The 19,455-nt window shown below is 39.1% G+C and overlaps 1 protein-coding gene across 2 annotated transcripts; it reads right to left on the bottom strand.

The window, feature by feature from the left end:
• Positions 1-1,920: 1,920 nt before the first annotated feature.
• LOC149811995 (uncharacterized) lies at positions 1,921-19,195 on the bottom strand. Of its 2 annotated transcripts, none has more exons than XM_089993908.1 (8): positions 18,988-19,185; positions 17,461-17,996; positions 17,277-17,349; positions 3,168-3,248; positions 3,006-3,069; positions 2,755-2,842; positions 2,334-2,418; positions 1,921-2,218 (listed from the first exon to the last, which is right to left on the bottom strand). In XM_089993908.1, the coding sequence occupies exons 1-8, from the start codon at positions 19,087-19,089 to the stop codon at positions 2,132-2,134; spliced, it is 1,116 nt and encodes a 371-aa protein (XP_089850034.1). In that variant the 5' UTR covers positions 19,090-19,185; the 3' UTR covers positions 1,921-2,131. The 2 variants fall into 2 exon arrangements, 1 of the variants encoding a protein (XP_089850034.1); XR_016428621.1 differs by having other exon boundaries at positions 2,170-2,218; positions 2,716-2,842; positions 18,988-19,195.
• Positions 19,196-19,455: the final 260 nt, after the last annotated feature.

Raw genomic sequence — 19,455 nt, 5'->3', positions numbered from 1 at the left:
AAACCATTCAATGTCTGTTGTACTTTATCCTTGTCCGGCACTTCACATCCAATAATGGCAAGTTGATCTGTAATGGTCTTTACCTTGTTCAAATATTTCATGATGGGTAGGTTGCCCTTTTTGAGAAGCTGAAATTCACGCTTGAGAAACAGAACTCTGGCTTTAGATATTTGAGAATATGTCTGCGTTAACTTGTTCCACAATTTCATCGCAGTGCAGTCATAATAACTAGCACTTCCTGAGACAAAGTAGATGTGATGTATGTGATTAATGCTTGATCTTTCTTCATTCAAGAGACATAATTCAGGTTTCGAACAAGTTTAGTAGATGCAGCTTCGTGTGCGTCTGTTTCCTCCTTTGCGATGAACTCTAATGGGGTTGAAATTGATTCATCCAGATGACCAAAGAGATCTTGGCTCCTGATAAAAGGAACTATATGTCTCTTCTAAGTCAGGAAATTTGAGTTATTTAATTTCTCAGAGACAAGCTGGATAAGGAAGTTTGATGACAGACCGTACTGAGTTGAAGAAGAATCCATGATTATGGGATATATGAATATGAAGTGAAAAATATTTGAAGAAAGAAGCAAGTGAACCTATTACAACCGAATTCGGATCTGCAACTGCAATTAATCTGATGTTCCTTTTTTTTTTTAAACAGAGATCAGATCACGTGAATATTCAAGATATCACTTCAATGTCCATGAACCAGGTCACTTGAATATGCCACGTTCGATTAGCATTAATAGACCTTTAAGAAAAGATCGTTATATGCAAATCACGATAAAATCGTGTTTTCAGACTTATCAAGAATCAGTTTTCAGATGAGAGAATAAGAAAACAGAATTAGAGAAATCGTGATTCTAAGATGAAGGATCACAAGTTTTTCTTGGGATACGATGACGATTCAAGAAACTCTTGTTTCAAGATGTGTATACAATAGATCTTAGAGACGTGAACAGACTTTTTAAGAAAAAAGGCATGTTTCAGATGAGAACACAACAGCACTTTCAAGAAAAGGTGGAGATGAGAAGAAATCGTATTTAAGGAGATAATACGATAACACAGATTTCAAAAGAGAAGAAAAACCAAGAAATGATGAAGGAATAATATTTCCTTATTAAACGCAGACACTAATCTGTGTTCATACCTTTTGAAAACAATACCAAGCCCTAGATCCAACCTGGCTTTGATACCATGTTAGATCTTGAGTTTCCACCAGACCCGATCTGCAATAAGAGCGAAAAGAGAAGAAAAAAAGGTAGAAGAAGACGATAGGGCATTTTGAGCTGCAAGAGGTTCACATTTTTTCTTAATCATACGTGACCTGATTCTTGATATTTACACATAGGTTACAAAACAATTAGGTTATTGACACAACTGTCCTACAACAAACACAATATTACAATGACACAGCAAGCACGTCAAACACGCAAAACATAGTTTGGGTAAACACAGTTTGGGTCTGGATCAGACCCAAACTAGTCCAGCCTATTTCACGACACTTAATAAATTGATGATAATCTCTTGATTGTTTTGGAAATACGGATTATGTTATGTGGAATCTGCTATCAGGAAATAAAAAGGCAGCAAATGTATACAGGTCCCAGAGAAACGCCAATATCCTTGATTCAAGCACCCCCACTGTACGACCAACTGGGGCTCTGCTTGTCCGGTAGGAGCAGCCAGTGCACGTCACCTTGTGTTGGGACGTTGCAGGTTCAAAACCCAATAGTATAGTTGTGTAACTGGTAGAGGTCGGACTAACCCCTGCTTGCCTTTCAAAAAAGAAAAACCACCCCTGTAAATATATTTTGCCTGAACAAAAAACTGCTGGCCGTTACATTCATTGTAAAAGTTGAGAACGTAGCTACAAGCATCTGACATATATCACAACAGATTTAGACTTAGAAAACAAGGGTTAAAAATAGCACCTCTATATACAGATTAATATTTACATCTAGTTAAAACTTCTTGAATGTGATGTGTCTGCTGCATATGAACACCTCAGAGGTCAATTAATTAATTCCGTACACCATGATAAAGATTCGTATTACAGGGAGAGCAAAGAGTGCCATACAGCAGCAACAGGTAGGCGTTAACAAGGTTTGCCTGGTTGTGGAGCGGTTCCATCACCATCTACATAAGCCAGCGGGCTCCACATGGTGGACCGAAGCTTCTGTTTCTCCATATTTTGAACCATATGTGAAACCCCAGAGCTACATTATACACACAATTAGCTTCCAATACTCGGATCAATATTTCCAATTTAAGCAAGAAAAAAAGGCATTGAATAAAAACAGTTAAGGAATTCTGGAAGTGATTGCGTGATACCTCAACCTCCCTGACTTCAAACTCTGATGTGTGTGCGAGACATGAGTTGCCAAATGTTTCTGATGCAGAACTTGACCCACTTAATCTTCAAGTACAAATTTTTTAAAGATGAAAAGACTTCATTAGCTTTTTAAAAAATATTCACTTACCTCCAAGCACAAATAACAAAAGATTTCACATGACAAGAAAATATTATAGCATGTGCTGAGATTGTACACCTTGCATCTCAATAGGCCACCTTGAAAATTAACTGATCAAGCATTTTCTTTATGGGATCATAGTTTTGCACGTGTATCCGATTATATGGTTTTCAAGGGTAAGGGCCTTGGTTAGAAACATGAGCATGGTGCACATGCAATGACTTCATCAATAAGAATCTCACCTTAAGATTGCACAACACAAAGATCAGTGGATGACTTACAGGTCTCCATCCAAATAAAGTGCGAAATGGCCACCCCCACCCAATGCTATGAATTCAGACGAGCAAAGTGTGAAATAACGATTTGCACCTATATAAAATATAAGTGACATAATACAACTCATATTAACTTATGTTCAAGTGAATTGAAGCTGCAAAACTGCTTGATCAGAACTTATCAGGTCAGTTGTAGAACCAATAACAGAGAAACTTATATTAGGTTTCAATATATGCAAGAATGTACTGGAAGATACCTGTTGGACGAAAGACAACAGGATGTCTGGATATATCAGTGAAAACAAAAGAATTGGGTGTTCCCTGCTTGACATCCAGAACAGTAACAGCAAAAAAGACTGATAAGAATGGACAAAAGAGATGAAGAGAGAACAGGATATTGGTCTGAAATGTAACACCACCTGATATTTTCTCTTATTTGTGGGCTTCAGTGGTGCCTCAAGCAGGCCACCGAAAACTGCACCTTTCCTATCACCAACAACCTGAAAACGGTACAACCTTGCAGGAGTCAAGCTGTGAACGTGTAATCCTAATGAAGAGAATTATTTTTTATAACAAAGATTGCTTCAGCATTAGTAATATAAAATCACCAAAGTAAACTGCACACTGAGAAAAGTTATTGCCTAACACACCAAAGAATAAAAACAATATATCAAAATGTGTGCATCGCTCTAAAACTAAAATAACACCAATATCTCATAGAAAATAAACTCAAAAAGCTTAATTAATTTAAGCACCATGATATCTCATGGTTTTCTTGATGAGCAACTTCCATTTTCTATTTTTTTTATATTGATCAATTGAAGGAAAACAATGCCCAACATGTGTAAAGACAATCGAAACTCTGGTTTGTTAAGCTTGAAGTTCCCCAACTCCAGACTCGTTGGAAAGTTTGCAGCTTTCTTTGCCTCCAAAAGCTACAAAGTCCTCATCACAGTCAAGAAGTCTGGTCCGGTAGTTCACTTAGTATGTTTTGGTGACCTATCAGATTGAAATCCTCTAGCCAAAAATTAGTGACTAGGTGTCAATGGTAAAAGGTGCAAACTGCATAAGGACAAGAGCTTCACAAATGAGTCTATTTTGTAACACCGGAGACGGGGTCATATTTTCAGCTCTAGGTGACAGAAGTTGGTGTTATTAGGAAGTATTGGTGGGCCTCAGTTAGTTGTATGGTTATAAGTATCGTATCGTTACTCGTATCAATCAGACTCAAAATAAGATACACATTATCGTAAAAATTCATAATTTTTAATAAAAAAAAAATCAAAAAGTCAAAAAATCATGAAAATCAGAAAAATAGCAAAAATTCTAAAAAAATCATTACACATGAAACAATGATGAATTGCAAAATATAACTATAAAATCACATATGAAGCATTTGTCTCTATGAGCTGCATAAGACATCATCAAACATCAATTATCTCACAAGAAAAACATTAAATATCTTGTAATTAAGAACATGCCACAAGACTCATACTTTCATATTACATAAACAAAAATATTATGATAATAGTTACACTTGATTTTCAATCGGTTTTCACTTATTCCTTGAGTGTCACATTGTCATTTGATGTCATCTTTGTTATAGGATGTCACATGGGTGCGGGTACGAGTACGGGTGCGGCACAATTTCAAAAACTTTGGACACGAGGACTCGGCTATATATATATTTTAAAAATATATATAATTATATATATAACAATAAATTAATAATAAGATTGTAAATTTTAAAACAAAAATAAAAAAGTAATTCTATTGAAGTAACAACACAAACCAAAATATAACACATAAAAAAACTTGTGAGTGTGATAACAATAAAACTTATCATAAACCTGCCTCATCGTCTGAATTAGAGGAAAGAACAGGATCGAGGTAGTTCATGTTGAGAGTATGCAAATCATGTTCTCTCTCCAAGTCAAAATCTTCTGGATTTACATCCCAATACTTGGATGGTCCACAACTACATCAAAATATAACTAACTTAGTATCTAACTTCAAACTTTGAATACAAATATTTAAATACAAACTTTAAATACAAAAGAAAAAAAAGTACCTAGAAGGCGTAGTTGTTGTTGTTGTTGTTGTATACTCATCTTTGGTGCGACGAGAAATTAATCATAGATCAGAGTGAATATAAACCAAATCCTCTGCTCTTTTACTAATGAGTTTGTTTCTTTTAATGTTGTGAATTTGAGCATATGTACTCCAATTTTTTTCACAACACGATAATGTAACAGGTTGGGATAACAACTTCATTGCAAGACGTTGTAGATTTGGTGTCTCTGGTCCATATGTTGCCCACCAATTAAGGGGATCTTCCTCATCCCTTGCCACGAGTGCTGCTAAAGAATCAAATCTCCCAGTAGAGAACTTTCCAAACTCACTATTGACAACCTTAAACATGTGAGGATCATTAAAAAGTCTTCCCAAACATATCATTTTGTTCCTTGATAGCTCAGGATCTTCATTTGGAGAAACACGACCAACACCTGCTATCAACCATTTTTTTGCATAATATTTTGGATTGAGAGTGTGTCATGCAATGCAAAGGTGTATTGCTTTTATCCCATCTTTTCATTAAAACTTAATGTACATGATTGTAAAATTCTGAATCATCAAGTGCAACATCTTTCTTCTCATGTTTAAAAATGATACTTTGAACTTTTTCAATCATATTGTCCCATATTTCATAAATTCTATGAAGCATGAGTACATCTCTGTCAACTTCTCTCAACATTTTTCAAATAGGCTTTGTAAATTCAACAAAATATGTAATTTTATCCCACCAAAAATCACCATAGATGCATTTTTTGATAGCTTGAGCCTTAACATCATCTTCAGTACGATAAAAATCTCAATCTTTATCAGCTACCATCATCATCAATGCATTCTTGAGTTGCTTAATTCTTTTCATCATAACAATGAGAGAAGCAAAACGAGTTTCAGCAACTTTCAGTAACTTGAGATCAAAATGCCTATTAAATATAAAAGGGCATGATGATGGTTTACAACAAAATTTCTAATATTTCGAACATCATGCTCTATTTTCTCAATCCATAAATATATTTCACGTGTATGTGCATCATCTTTTGATGGATTGCATATACTCTTAAATGCCAAATTTAAACTGTGTGCTGCACAAGGAGTCCAAAAAATATGTGAATACGTATCTTCACTTGCCAAATTCATTCATGCACGACTGCAAACTGGAGCGTTGTCAATAATGATTTGCACCACACTTTCTTCACCCACTTCTTTTATCACTTCAACAAATAATCTCTTTAAATATTCAGCATTTTTATACTCCCTATATGCGTCAAGAGTCTTAAAAAAGAATGGCCCATTAAGTGAGTAAGCAATAAAGTTTATCAGTGGTCGCCTTTGTATATTAGTCTACCCATTAGAAACAATAGACACTTCATGTCGTTTCCATGCAATTTTTTTGGTCTCTAACAAGTCTTCAATTCTAATTTTTTTTTCTCTGTAAGAACGACTGTTCTCAGTTTTTCTGAACTAGGAGTCACATAACCACTCACATTACAATTAGCCAAAGATGTAATATCTTTCCAGTATGGACTTCTAGCTACATTAAAAGAAATTGAGCTTGAGTAAAAGAATCGACCAAGCTTTTTATCAATTTCTGCTCTTGCCATGTTGTTGAATGATCCTTGTATTGTTTTATTGCCTTCCATCTTTCTTTTCTTCAAAAGCTCTTCTTATTTATCACTAGCAATAACAAAAGGCAGATTAATCGAATCGCTTCTCATCTCTGCAATTTTTTTCTTTTCAGCTTTCACTTGTTCTTTCTTTAATTGCTTTAACAAGTCTTTATCAACCCCGTAACATGACCTAATTCCTTGACCACGAATATGCAAAAGACGTAGCTTTCACAGGCGTATAAGAACCCGTGAAAACAGTCGTACATAGATTACAATGAAACTGCACATTCCCACCACCAACACTAGCTTTTATCCCTTTTGTCACAAGTTTCCAAAGTGGTTGAGAAATTTTTAATTCAGAGTTAGAACTTGAATCAACTTTATTGACATTGCCACTAAAACTCGCCATTATATCTGAAAAGTGAAAATTGAAAAGAAAATATGTAAATAAAGTTAATAAACACTTCAAAAAAATAGTAAAAAGAGCTCCACCCCTCTAACTGTGTGCCTGAAAGAAAATAACAGAGGCAGGGGGTGGAGCCCCCTGCCGAAAAACTACGACTGAAGCAGGGGCAGCCCCCTACCGGAAAAACAAATTAAGGCAGGGGGGAGAGCCCCCTATCAAAAAATAGATCTGAGGCAGGCTCCGCCCCCTGCCAAAAACCTGCGACTAAGGTAAGGGGTGGAGCCCCCTGCTGGAAAATAGATCTGAGGAAGGGAGCAGCCCCCTGCCGAAAAACAGATCTGAGTCAGGGGAGCCCCCTGCCGAAAAATAAACTGAGGCAGGGGCCTACGCTCCCTGCCGGAAAACACGAACGAGGTAGAGAGCGGAGCCCCCTACCGGAAAACAGATTTGACGCAGGGGAAGCCCCCTACCGAAAAACAGATCTGAGGCAGGGGATCCCCCTGCCAGAAAATAAAGGCAGGAAGGTGGAGCCTCCTACCGGAAACAGATCCGTCGCAAGGGGCAGCCCCCTACCGGAAAACAAATCTGAGGCAGGGGAGCCCCTTGCCGAAAAATAAACTCAGGGAGGGGCCTCTGCCTCCTGCCAAAAAACACGAACGAGGCAGGGGCCCAGACGAATAGGAAGAAGAACGGAAGAGGGAGGAGGGCATACCTGAGAGGACCGGTGGTTAGGGTCGCTGGTGGCTGGCGTCGCCTGCGGCTACGGTCGCCAGGGTCTGGGTCGCCGGCCAGACTGAAGGGGACGAGGAGCGAAGGACGACTGGGGGAGAGGGAAAGATCGACAGGGAGGGGTCTGTCGTAAGCCCCTCCCCCTACGTAGCCTCTTTAGGGTTCGGCCCCGATCTCGATAAACATTTTGGATCCGGGTCGGGTCCAGATCCAGACCCGACCCGAGTCCAAAATAAATTTTAAATATGGACAACAATAAGCTTGGTCAAAGTTGCCCAAGTCTATAAAGTGGACGGGCTCGGCCCCGATCCGACACTTGTTGACCGAGTTCGCCCCGTGCCCATGTCCGCACCCGTGTCGGGGCGTGTCAACACGGGTGCGTCGACCTCCTAGCCGAGTCCGTGTGACATAGGTTATAGGAGTGTGAAGTCTAACTTCTACCTTGATATAAATCCCTAATTTTTGCAGAATTTTTTTAGAGGATAGTTTTGTAATTTTACTTATAATAGAGATTTTTTACTTTAACCCAATTCCTTGAGTGAAAAAATGGTGGAAATGTACTCTTACTTGAGCAAACCGCAAAATCCCTCTCTCTTGCACACGGATCGACCGCCAAATCGCTCTCACGACTCCTAGGGTATGTGAATACCCTCTAATGGCCTCTACACAAATGAGAAATTCGGCCCTCAAGAAGTCTTTAAAATCTAAAAAATAAAAAAACAAGTTTCAGCCATTTTTAAAGTGTTGAAGGTGTATCGTATGATATACCTTGTATCGTACGGTATCATATGATACATACTCGTATCGTGACACGAGTTGTATCATATCACTTTTTCTCATAGTAATGATATGTATTGTACGATACCATATGATATGTACAACATTGGTTAGTTGTATCCAATCATGTTAGACATTGTGAGAGTTGTAGGTTGGCAAATGGTCATGGCTTGCCATTTGGGTCTAGTGATAAGGAGTTTGAAAGTCCTTTTGATCTTGTACATTCTGATGTGTGATGTCCTTTATCGATCATGCCAAAAGGAGGATCATCATATTTTGTTACTTTCATACATGATTGTACAAAATTTACTTGGTTATATTTTATGAAAAATAGAAATAAACTTTTTGAGATCTTTAAGAGCTTTTGCGTTATGATTGAGAATCAGTTTGCAGCTAAGATAAAAACACTTTGAACTGACTATGGTAGTGAATATGTCAATTGTGTATTTGAAAAGTTCTTGCAAGAGAAAGGTATATATAAAATCATCAAAAATTTGGTCCCTACACTCCTGAGCAAAATGGAGTGACTGAAAGGAATAATATACATATCTTGGAGATAGCAAGAGTTCTTCTCTTTTGGGGTGAAATGACCAGAGCATTTTGGGCAGATGCAGTTCAGTTGAGTATCTATCAAATAAACTGTATGCCCTCAAGTGTGCTTAAAGGTTACATCCCCATTTTGAAAATTGTATAGAAAAACTCCAAATTATGATATGATGAGAGTATTTTGATGTATATGTTTTGTTCTTCTACTTGATAGATATAGAGACAATTGTCTCCTCGAACTGTTGAGTGTTGCTTTCTTGGTTTTGCTAATGGTCAAAAGGGCTATAAATGCTACAATCCTAATGGAAAGAGAGTGTAGGTATCCTGACATGTCATCTTTCATGAGGATATGCTATATTTTAGCCAGAGTGGAGAAGAGATGAGTCTGACTTGTCCTTCTTGGTTCCTTTTGGTGAAAGAGAGGGTATGAATGAAAGGGTGAAGATTTAAGGAGAGCAGGTTCAACCAAGAAATAGTCGGGTTGAACAAACCTAGTCAATAAGACATGAAAATGTTGTCGAAATCCCTTTCTTGAATCAAGTGAAAGCAGAGTTAGTCAGAAGTCAAGAGGCCAATTCTGATCCTATTCCTTTGTCAGCTGAATCCGACTACCCAAATTTAGTCTTTATTTAAGTTATCATCTTCTTTCTTTAATCCTTCTCAGGTACATAGAAGCTCTAGAACTTTGTCTCTTTCCTCTCGTTTTGTATCCTATGAGTCTTTTTCTCCTAAACATAATGCATTTTTTGCATTGATTCATTCTTATGTTGAGCCTGAGTCTTATGCAGAGGTAGTTGAAAAAGAGGAGTGGCAAAGAGATATGGTTGAAGAAATGAGTGCACTTGAGAGAATGCATGCATGGGAATTGATAAAATCGTCACCAGGGAAGAATATTGTTAGGAGAAAATGGGTTTATAAGATAAAGCAGACGAGTCAATTGAAAGATATAATGCAAGATTAGTAGCGAAGGGTTATAGTCAACAGTTTGTAATTGATTTCGTTGAAACCTTAGCTCCAGTAGCTCATATGACCACTATTGGTACTGTTGAGAATAGGTGGTTTTAAGTTTAAGCCTTATTAAATTAGAGGTTATTTGAAATTTTATTTAATAATAGACTTAGATGTAATTTCTTCTTTTTGGCTTCTCTCTATTTAACATAGAGAGTAGCTGCCCTAAAGAAATACGAAGTTTACTTTCTGTGCAGCCGTCTCTCTCTCTCTCTCTCTCTCTCTCTCTCTCTCTCTCTCTCTCTCTCTCTCTCTCTCTCTCTCTCTCTTCCTCTACCCAAAGTTCGGTGCTTCTCATCCATCCTTCAACATGGTATCAAAGCAGTCGATCGTGGGAGCGTGATCGATCGTGAACAATCTACGATTGATCTATATTCAAATCAGGTCAGTTTTCTTTTAAGATGTGTCATCAGATCTAAGGGAGCATCGTGGGAGTGTGGCTTCAGATCTGGCAGCCGTAACCCTTGAGCCATGCCGTGATTGTTGGGTGTGGCAGCTTATAACAGATTGTATGTGCTGCTGCCGTGATTTTGTATCGTGTCCCTTGAAGAAATGATCTTCCTTCTTCATCTGTCGTGATTTCAGCATCTACCGTGATTTCTGCAGGGTCGTGAAATTTTTTTTTCATGCTATCGTGAGTTACAACATCTACCTATATGATTTCAGCAGCAACTGTCATGATTTACAGTTGTCGTAAGTTCAGCTTTTGTCGTGATTTCAGCACCTGTCGTGATTACCTGCTGGGTCGTGATTTTTTTTTTGTGATTTTCTTTGAAAGCTAAGTTAGGCAGACCCTTACCAGTTTTTATTCAACGTACCTCTGAGTTTTGAACCTGCTAATGTATCACCACAAGGAGACTGCATTGACAGCTCCTACCATCCATGTTGTCGTAATTTTTCTTTTGTGAAAGAAACATGTTAGTTTTGGTTGTGCTCATGTCGTGGAAGCAGCAAGCGTGGGGAGTAAGAATCAGATCTGACTGATTTCACATCCAACACGAAAGCAGCATGTTAATATATTTTTTTTTGGAATCAGCAGGCGTGATTCCCTGCAGTGTTGAAAAATATTCAGTTTGTGGGATCCTTGTCTTTTGACGTGGGAGTCTGAGTTGAGTAATGCTACTGGTTGTCGTAGTGGCGGATGTGTGATGATAACACACGCTAAGTCGTGTTGGATGTGTGATCTTGATTTGCAACCTATAGCCATCCTTGGGTGAGGTGGTAGGTTTTGGTCAAGTTTCTTTAAAATTATATTTGAAGTTTGGATCTGAACAGTCGAAGGTTGTGTTTCTCAGATTTCATTGGTGAAGTCAAAACTTGATATAGACGGGCTCGTAGTTGATTGTGGGTATGTGCGTGTGGTTGCTCCTGCATTGTGTGAATTAAGCCCATTAGTTTATATTATGGCTTAAGTGGTTAAATCAGATGCAGATTCCTCCAATGATTATGTAACTCTTAGCAGGGCTGAATATGACGAGCTCCTTGCTTTACGATCATCCAATTCGAAGTCTTCTGTTGCGGAGGTTGTGTACTCGGCAGGTAATGGCCTATCTGGTCAAGGTGGTAGGTGGATCATTGATTCTGGAGCCTCTGGTCACTTGTGCGGAAATTCGAGCAATTTTTGAGTTTAAAACCTGTGACAGGTCAAAAAGGGGTACGTCTTGCTGATGGTAGCTCTTCCCCAATTGTAGGGCAGGGAAACATGTCTATTACCCCTACTCTTCAATTGTCGCATGTTCTTCATGCTCCTTTGTTTCCACAGAATTTATTATCCGTCAGTCGAATGACAAAAGAGTTGAATTGTAGAGTGATTTTTGATCCTATGGGATGCACCTTTCATGACTTGCTGACGGGGAGAAGGATTGGTGACGGCTATGAGGAAGGTGGTCTGTATTACCTGCACCAACCAGAGATTTCGGCCTATTCTGTTGTTACATCATCCTCAAGTCCTCTATTGTGACATCATCGTTTGGGTCACCTTCCAGTGACAAAACTTCGTCGTGTCATTCCTCATATACCTCCCTCAGTTTCTTTTCAGTGTGAAACATGTCAATTGGGAAAACATTGTCGAAGCTCTTTTCCCTCCAGTCAGAGTCCATCAAGTCAAGGATTGTTTGATCTTCTTCATGTAGATGTGTGGGGTCCGAGTAGGATTCCGAATAGGTCTCAGTGTCGTTATTATCTAGTTATTGTTGATGACTTCTCAAGACTATCGTGGGTGTTCCTGTTGAAAGATCGGTCTCAAGGTCCTGTCATTCTTAAATCTTTAATTGCAAAGATAAAAACTCAATTTGACATATGTGTTAAAATTGTTCGCATTGATAATGCTCTTGAGTTCAAATCCAAAGACTTACTTGAATTCTACTCTGTTAATGGGATTCAACCTCAATTTACATGTCCCCATACCTCCCAGCAAAATGGGGTGGCTGAGAGGAAACATAGACAAATCCTTAATGTTGCTCGGTGCCTTATGATTCAATCCAATATGCCTGCTACATACTGGGGCGATGCGGTTTTGACAGTCGGGTTTCTTATAAATCGCATGCCGTCAAGTTCTGTAGAAGACCAGATCCCAATTCAAATTCTCCATCCAGAGGCTCCTCTCTTTCCTATCCCCCCTAAAGTTTTTGGATGTGTGTGTTTTGTGCATAAGTTGGGTCCTGATCGAGATAAACTTGTTGCGCAGTCTATTAAATGTGTTTTCCTTGGGTATCCTAAGAACCAAAAAGGATATCGTTGCTATGACCCTATATCTCATAAAGAGTATGTCAGTGCGGACATTACCTTCTTTGAGTCTATTCCTTATTTTTCGAGTACTACTCCAAGGTTACAGGAGAGTCAGGGTGATAGCCTTCCTCTGCCAATTTCCCCTTTTCCTTCAGAGTCGCTCACTCCAAAGCCTGTGGCTCCATCCTCTGGGGAGTCTCGATACAGAAACCCTCCTATAGTGTATACTCACAGGTTACCTCCTACCTCCATGCCCCCATTATCTCCTTCTCCTGAGGCAAGTATCTCTGAGCATACTGAAGTTTCTGCTCTTGATGAGGATCTTCCTATTGCTCTGCGAAAAGGGAAAAGACAGTGCAACCTTCATCCCATTTCTCAGTTTGTTTCTGAAGTTAATCTTGGGGCTTCTATGAAGAATTTTATCTCGACTTTGTCTGCCTCCTCTGTTCCGCTTCATCACAATCAGGCTCTATTCGACCCCAAATGGATGCAGGCTATGCAGGATGAGATGGATGCCCTATGTTCTAGGAGCACTTGGGACTTGGTTGATCCTCCTACTGATGCAGATATTGTTGGCTGCAAATGGGTATATACCATTAAATATAACTTGGATGGGTCAATTGAACGGTACAAAGCCCGGTTGGTTGCAAAAGGATATACTCAGACTTATGGTGTTGACTTTTTTGAAACTTTCTCCCCAGTTGCTCGTCTTGGCACTATTCGTCTTGTTCTTTCTGTTGTTGTGCACCATGGATGACCCTTGTTTCAGTTGGATGTCAAGAATGCCTTTTTGTATGGGGATTTGCATGAAACTGTCTACATGCAACAACCCCCAGGCTTCGAGGTTCAGGGGGAGTGTAAGAAGGTGTGCAAGTTGAAGAAGGCTATTTATGGTCTGAAGCAGAGTCCAAGGGCATGGTTTCACAAATTATTTGAGGTAATGGCGAGTTTTGGCTTTGTCAGGTCAGCTTCAGATCACTCCTTGTTTATCAAGAAAACCAGTGCTGGAATTGTTGTTATGGTGGTATATGTCGATGACATCATATTAACAGGGAGCAGTGCCCAAGATATCTCTGCCACAAAAGATCATCTTCAGAAACAGTTTGTTACTAAAAATCTTGGTCACCTTCGATATTTTCTGGGTATCGAAGTTGCAAGAAACAAAGAGGGCTTAGTGTTGTCTCAAAGAAAGTATGTGTTGGACTTATTAAAAGAGACTGGAATGCTAGGAGCTAAGCCAGCTAATATTCCAATGGATCCCAAAACTCACATGTTCGATGAGAAGTCTGAGTATGTGGACAGTGCCAGCTTTAGATCCTTGGTGGGTAAGTTGCTATATGTGACTGTTACTAGACCTGACATTTCATTAGCTGTGAGTAAAATCAGTCAGTTCATGGACAAACCTACAAAAGTTCACTGGGATGCAGCTATGATGGTTCTTCGGTACTTAAAGGCATCTCTTGGTAAAGGTCTGTTGTTTAAACGAGTTGAAGATAGGAAGTCAACATCTGGATTCTGTGTGTTTGTGGGAGGAAATCTTGTTACCTGGAGGAGTAAGAAACAAACTGTTGTAGCCAAGTCGAGTGCTGAATCTGAATACCAAGCAATGACCCAGACTAAAGCTGAGATTATGTGGGTAAAATCAGTCTTGACCGAGCTTCAGGAGAAAGTATCCCTACCTATGTTGATGATGTGTGACAATAGGGCTGCTACATATATTGCCAACAACCCAGTGTTTCATGAAAGGATTAAACATATTGAAGTTGACTGTCACTATGTACGTGACTTGATTCAGGCTGGTTATATTTGCACAGATCATGTATCTTCCGAAGATCAAGTTGTTGATGTCTTTACCAAGGCCCTTGCGAGGCCTAGTTTCTTCCATTGTTGTGACAAACTGAGCATGATCGATATCTATGCTTCAGCTTGAGGGGGAGTGTTGAAAATAGGTGGTTTTAAGTTTAAGCCTTATTAAATTAGAGGTTATTTGAAATTTTATTTAATAATGGACTTAGATGTAATTTCTTCTTTTTGACTTCTCTCTATTTAACATAGAGAGTAGCTGCCCTAAAGAAATACGAAGTTTGCTTTCTGTGCAGCCGTCTCTCTCTCTCTCTCTCTCTCTCTCTCTCTCTCTCTCTCTCTCTCTCTCTCTCTCTTCCTCTACCCAAGGTTCGGTGCTTCTCATCCATCCTTCAAGAGGTACATTGCTCGTTGTGGCTGCAGTACAACAATGGAATTTGTGGCAGTTGGATATCAAGAATGCATTCTTGAATGGAGACCTGGAAGAGGAGTTGTATATAGAACTGCCACAAGGATATTTAGATCCAAAGCGTAGAGTTTGCAGACTACGAGCCTACTTTGAGAAGTTTAGTTCAACAGTAAAATCTATTGGATTTGAACAAAGCCATCGTGACCTTGCTTTGTTTGTGTCTTCCTCTATGCTTAAGAAATGCATATTACTTCTCTACGTAGATATGATTCTCACAGGAGAGGACTTGGAGAAAGTTGAGGAGACCAAGAAGAAGGCTTACCATGTTTGAAATGAAAGACCTGAGGTGTCTAGAATATTTTCTTGGTCTGGAGATAGCATACTTACCAGGGGGATTGTCCTTGTCCCAACATATGTATGCAACAAATTTGGTGGTAAAGACAAGGCTGACAAATGATTTACGGAGAGTTAATTCACATATGAAGCAAATTTGAATATGAAAGCCTCAAATGGTGTGGAGTTAGAGAATCTTCTAATATACAGATAGCTAGTTGAAAGTCTCATATACTTGCCTATATCCAGCCGAATATTATCTATGCAATTCATGTAGTCAATCAATTTATGAGTACTCCCAGGACAGTCTATTTAGCTGCAGTACTCAAAATTACAAGATATGTGAAAGACACTATGCACTATGGAATGTTCTTTTCATCATCATATAACACAGTGCTAAGAGCCTTTTGTGATGTTTTTGGAAGCTCTACTTGAGATCGTCTTTCTCCTACTAGTTTCTGTATTTTTCTTGAAAGCTCCTTAATTTCATGGAAAAGCAAGAAATAGCAGAGGGTCACCTTATCCACAACGAAAGCAAAATATAGAGTTATAGCTAAGTCATTGTTGAGAATATTTGGATACGGTGGTTATTGGGTGAGTTGGGAGTCTCCATTGTTAACAAGACTTATTTATATTGTAACAATATGAGTGCTATACATATTGCAAAGAATCTAGAGTTTCACGAGCAAACCAAACACATTGAAATAGATTGTCACTAGACTTATGAAGATGGAGTCATTGATTTAGATCATGTAGGCTTAAAGAATCATATTGCAGATGTATTTACTAAAAGTCTTGCTCCTCATTTCAACTCATTCATTTCCAAACTGGTAATGATTTTGTTGCATCATCACAAATTTGAAAGGGAGTGTTAAGAGTTGTGTAAAATAATGTATTACTAGTTGTGTGCTAGCCCTTTGCTATTAAGTATTCTTTTGTACATTGCATTATTATTAGAGGTATTTTGTCCTTGAAAAGTATTCTTTTTTTTATTTTGTCATGTACTGTACATAGAGGGGGTCGACTCTTATAAGGGACTCTCCTTTATTTTATGAAAACCTAATGAAACTTTGAGTTGTTCTCTTCCCTCCTTGTGTTCTTCACTTCTGCTTGTGCCCTCTTCATGGTTCTTGTTGTTTGAAGAATGACCACATCAGAATTGTTGCCCCCTGAGTTGGCACACCCCAATTATGGTGCATAACATGCAAAAAGAGGTGAATTTGTGTCAGTGAGTAGCTTACTCATTACGTAATAGCAACACTCAGGTTGTTCCTTCTTCTAGTAAGCACAGGTTTAACTAAGCCAAAACTAGAACCTATCTCTTTGGCTAGGAGATGTACAGGCCTCACGACATTGATATGTGCTATGCACTTCTAAAGATTTAATCTTTCCTCCCTCATATGTTAGGCAGGCTTATATCACATGATTCCTTCCATCCTTCCAAGCAGTCATCCCCACACCCACAGTCACCAAGTTCTCCATTTTCGGTATCAGCCTATGACTGACAGCCCAACATTTTGATCAAAACTAGACACCTTTGTAGTTGACATTCTAACCAGCATATTGGAGTCTTTCGGCCTTGTAAACTCATGACTTGCAAGCAACAACCCTGTGACCATGATCATTACTACTTTCCTTCCATGTTATTTTTCTGTTTACAAAATTTACTTAAAAGAAAGCTCGAGGACCTACAAGAAAAGGACACTTGAAACAAATTTGATGGTGCAAGAAAGCAACACAGACAAATCAACGAACATCACCAAATCAGAATCTACAATAGCTACAAGGCGAGAGGAGATGTTACTGCTTCATGCTCATGGGTACATGAACCTATTTAGACCACATTATTGATATGCCTCATTGTTGTCAATATTCAGTAAGTAAATGTTATATTACATAAAATGTCAACAACTGGTGGGACTTAAAATCTTGATGCAGCCAAAATTTAAGAATTATGATGGACATGTCAGTTGCAATATGGCCCAACTGTTTCTTCTGATCAAGCACTGGGCAACAATAAAGATCTAATCTCCAAGACAATTAAGTTCGAGAACACCAAAGATGAGACAATTGACTGTTCGTGGGTACCAGTACAGAACAGGAAGGACAATACCAGCAGACAGTATCCAGGGCAGAGCATGCTTCTCCTGTATAGAGTTGAAAGTGAGATGCCATGTCTCCAAGTGCTACATCATAAACAAGGAAAGAAATGCAGAAGTAAGCAAACAAGCAAATAAATCTCAAATAGTGGCAAACAGGATAGATAATACATAACAATAATTTATATTTATGTGTACCTATAAAGCAACACCCATTTCATCCCACGGATCAATGCAGGCAGCGAAAGGCAAAGAGCATGGCGAGTAGTTTCTGAAAGAAGTAGTGAAGGCTCAGAAATATCAGGGAGACTCGCATCTGGTACAGCCTCCTTTGTGACTTGAAAAGTCTTCATTTCACATCCAATTAATCTCTGCTTATTTTTCTCACCATTTATCACTCGCTCATCTACACTTACTTGATCTCCACACTTGTCCATGCTCGTCTCCACTCCTTGCCGTACTGCTTTTCCAAGTAACTTTCTGCGCCCTCCAAAAGGTAGAAGTGTCCTCCGAAGACTGCTTGTTTTGCTTCCAGAATTTGAAGGCAACTCATCTGATCTAACACAACTTCTGCCCTCTTCATCATTAGAATGATGATCATGGGAATCTGAAGATAATAGAAAGGAGTGGAGGAATGCAGTAAAAGAAGATGTATCGGGGCCATCAGCTTGAATTACAGACTCATTTTCTGGAGTGACTGTCTCTTCTTCAGCTTTCATCTCCGTTTCATCTTGCTAACAAGATAGAAAATCACATTATTAAAAGGAGAAGAGCAAACTTACAGCAGGTACCCATTTTTATTTGGCATTATTAACATGCTTTTCTCAATGCAGTTCGATTACAATTCCATGAATAGGAAAGAAAGAAATACTTGAAAATGAAATATCATGGCATAATCAGCTAGAGATGTGGAGCCACCAACAAGAAGAAAATGAAGGCGGGAGAGTTTTGGGAAGGGGACAGCAGAAGGTGCAAATCTTAATTAAGTGCCTAGTAATGAAAAGTTCCAAATACTTTCGATATAATTCTCATTATCAACTTTTTAACACCCACAGATAAAACCCTCAAATCAAAACTCGCTGAAGCATGCACTCTAATAAAGTTCCCTGGAAAAGAAATCATTGCCAGACGAATAGGTTTGGTGACTTTGGTCCCTTGCGGCTGCTAAAGGAAACTGATGACTTGAAAGAGGAAACTAATTTAATCCAACCAATTTTAGAAGATAGAAGACGCAGTTTATACCAACTGCAGCTAAAGAAAACAAATCAATCGAATCTTATTGCCAAAACGATGGAGCAATTGAATTAATTGACAATAACATCAGTTAAACTCAAATGAACAAATTGAACTCCCCAGTTCAGCATAAAATAATAAAAACATATTGATGGCGAAGCAGCAAACCAATTTAAAAAAATGATAATAATGGAAACAACAAAGAGAGATCAGCCACCAACTAATTTCAAACAGTTCAAGGGCTCGCACAAAGAAATTCGATCAAAAGACTATTCACGCCAAAAGAAACAACCAAATCGAACTCCTCAAACCGTTTCCCAATTCAAGATTACGAACAAAGAAGGGAGACGCATCACCCATTAATGGATGATCGAAGAAACCACGAGAACCCCACGAAACAAGAACACCCATCGCAACAAATTTATAGTGTGGCATCAAAGAAACCAATAAAAGAAGACATGCTTAGGACAGAAAATGCAAACTACAGCTTACACGAGGGCGTGATGGCTGGTCGGAGATGGGATTGAGGAGGCCGGTGGTAAGGTCGGAAACGAAGCGTGCCGCTTTTCTGCCGAGGGATCTCTTGCAACCCATCTTGAGGGCATCTCAAACTCTCAACCACAGCCAGAACCCTTGCTTGTTTGTGGAAAGGTGGGTGACCTCCATTTCGCCGCCTCCTTTATTTATTCCCACCAGCAAGCCGAAAAGAAGACAAGGGATTGAGTAAAAAGTAAAGGAAGATGATATGAAGTAATTTTATTGATGGAGGAGGTTGAATGGTAGGCTTGCTTTGGAGTATATAGGAAGGCAAGACCAGTGGTTTGGAGAGCAGATCAGGTGCAAATCACATTTCCACACCGGAAGTGTGCTGCTGCACCTGCCTGCCCTCCATCTCTGAGTACAGCCTGTCAGTTGTGGACCCAAGAGTGAGATGGAGGGCAGCCAGTTGCAGCTGCACAC

This window comes from Nuphar pumila, chromosome 17 (genome assembly GCF_984573655.1).
Source record: "Nuphar pumila chromosome 17, dmNupPumi1.hap1.1, whole genome shotgun sequence".
Lineage (NCBI taxonomy): Eukaryota > Viridiplantae > Streptophyta > Magnoliopsida > Nymphaeales > Nymphaeaceae > Nuphar > Nuphar pumila.
Note: the sequence above shows the minus strand (reverse complement) of the source record. Positions and strands in the feature narration are given on the sequence as shown.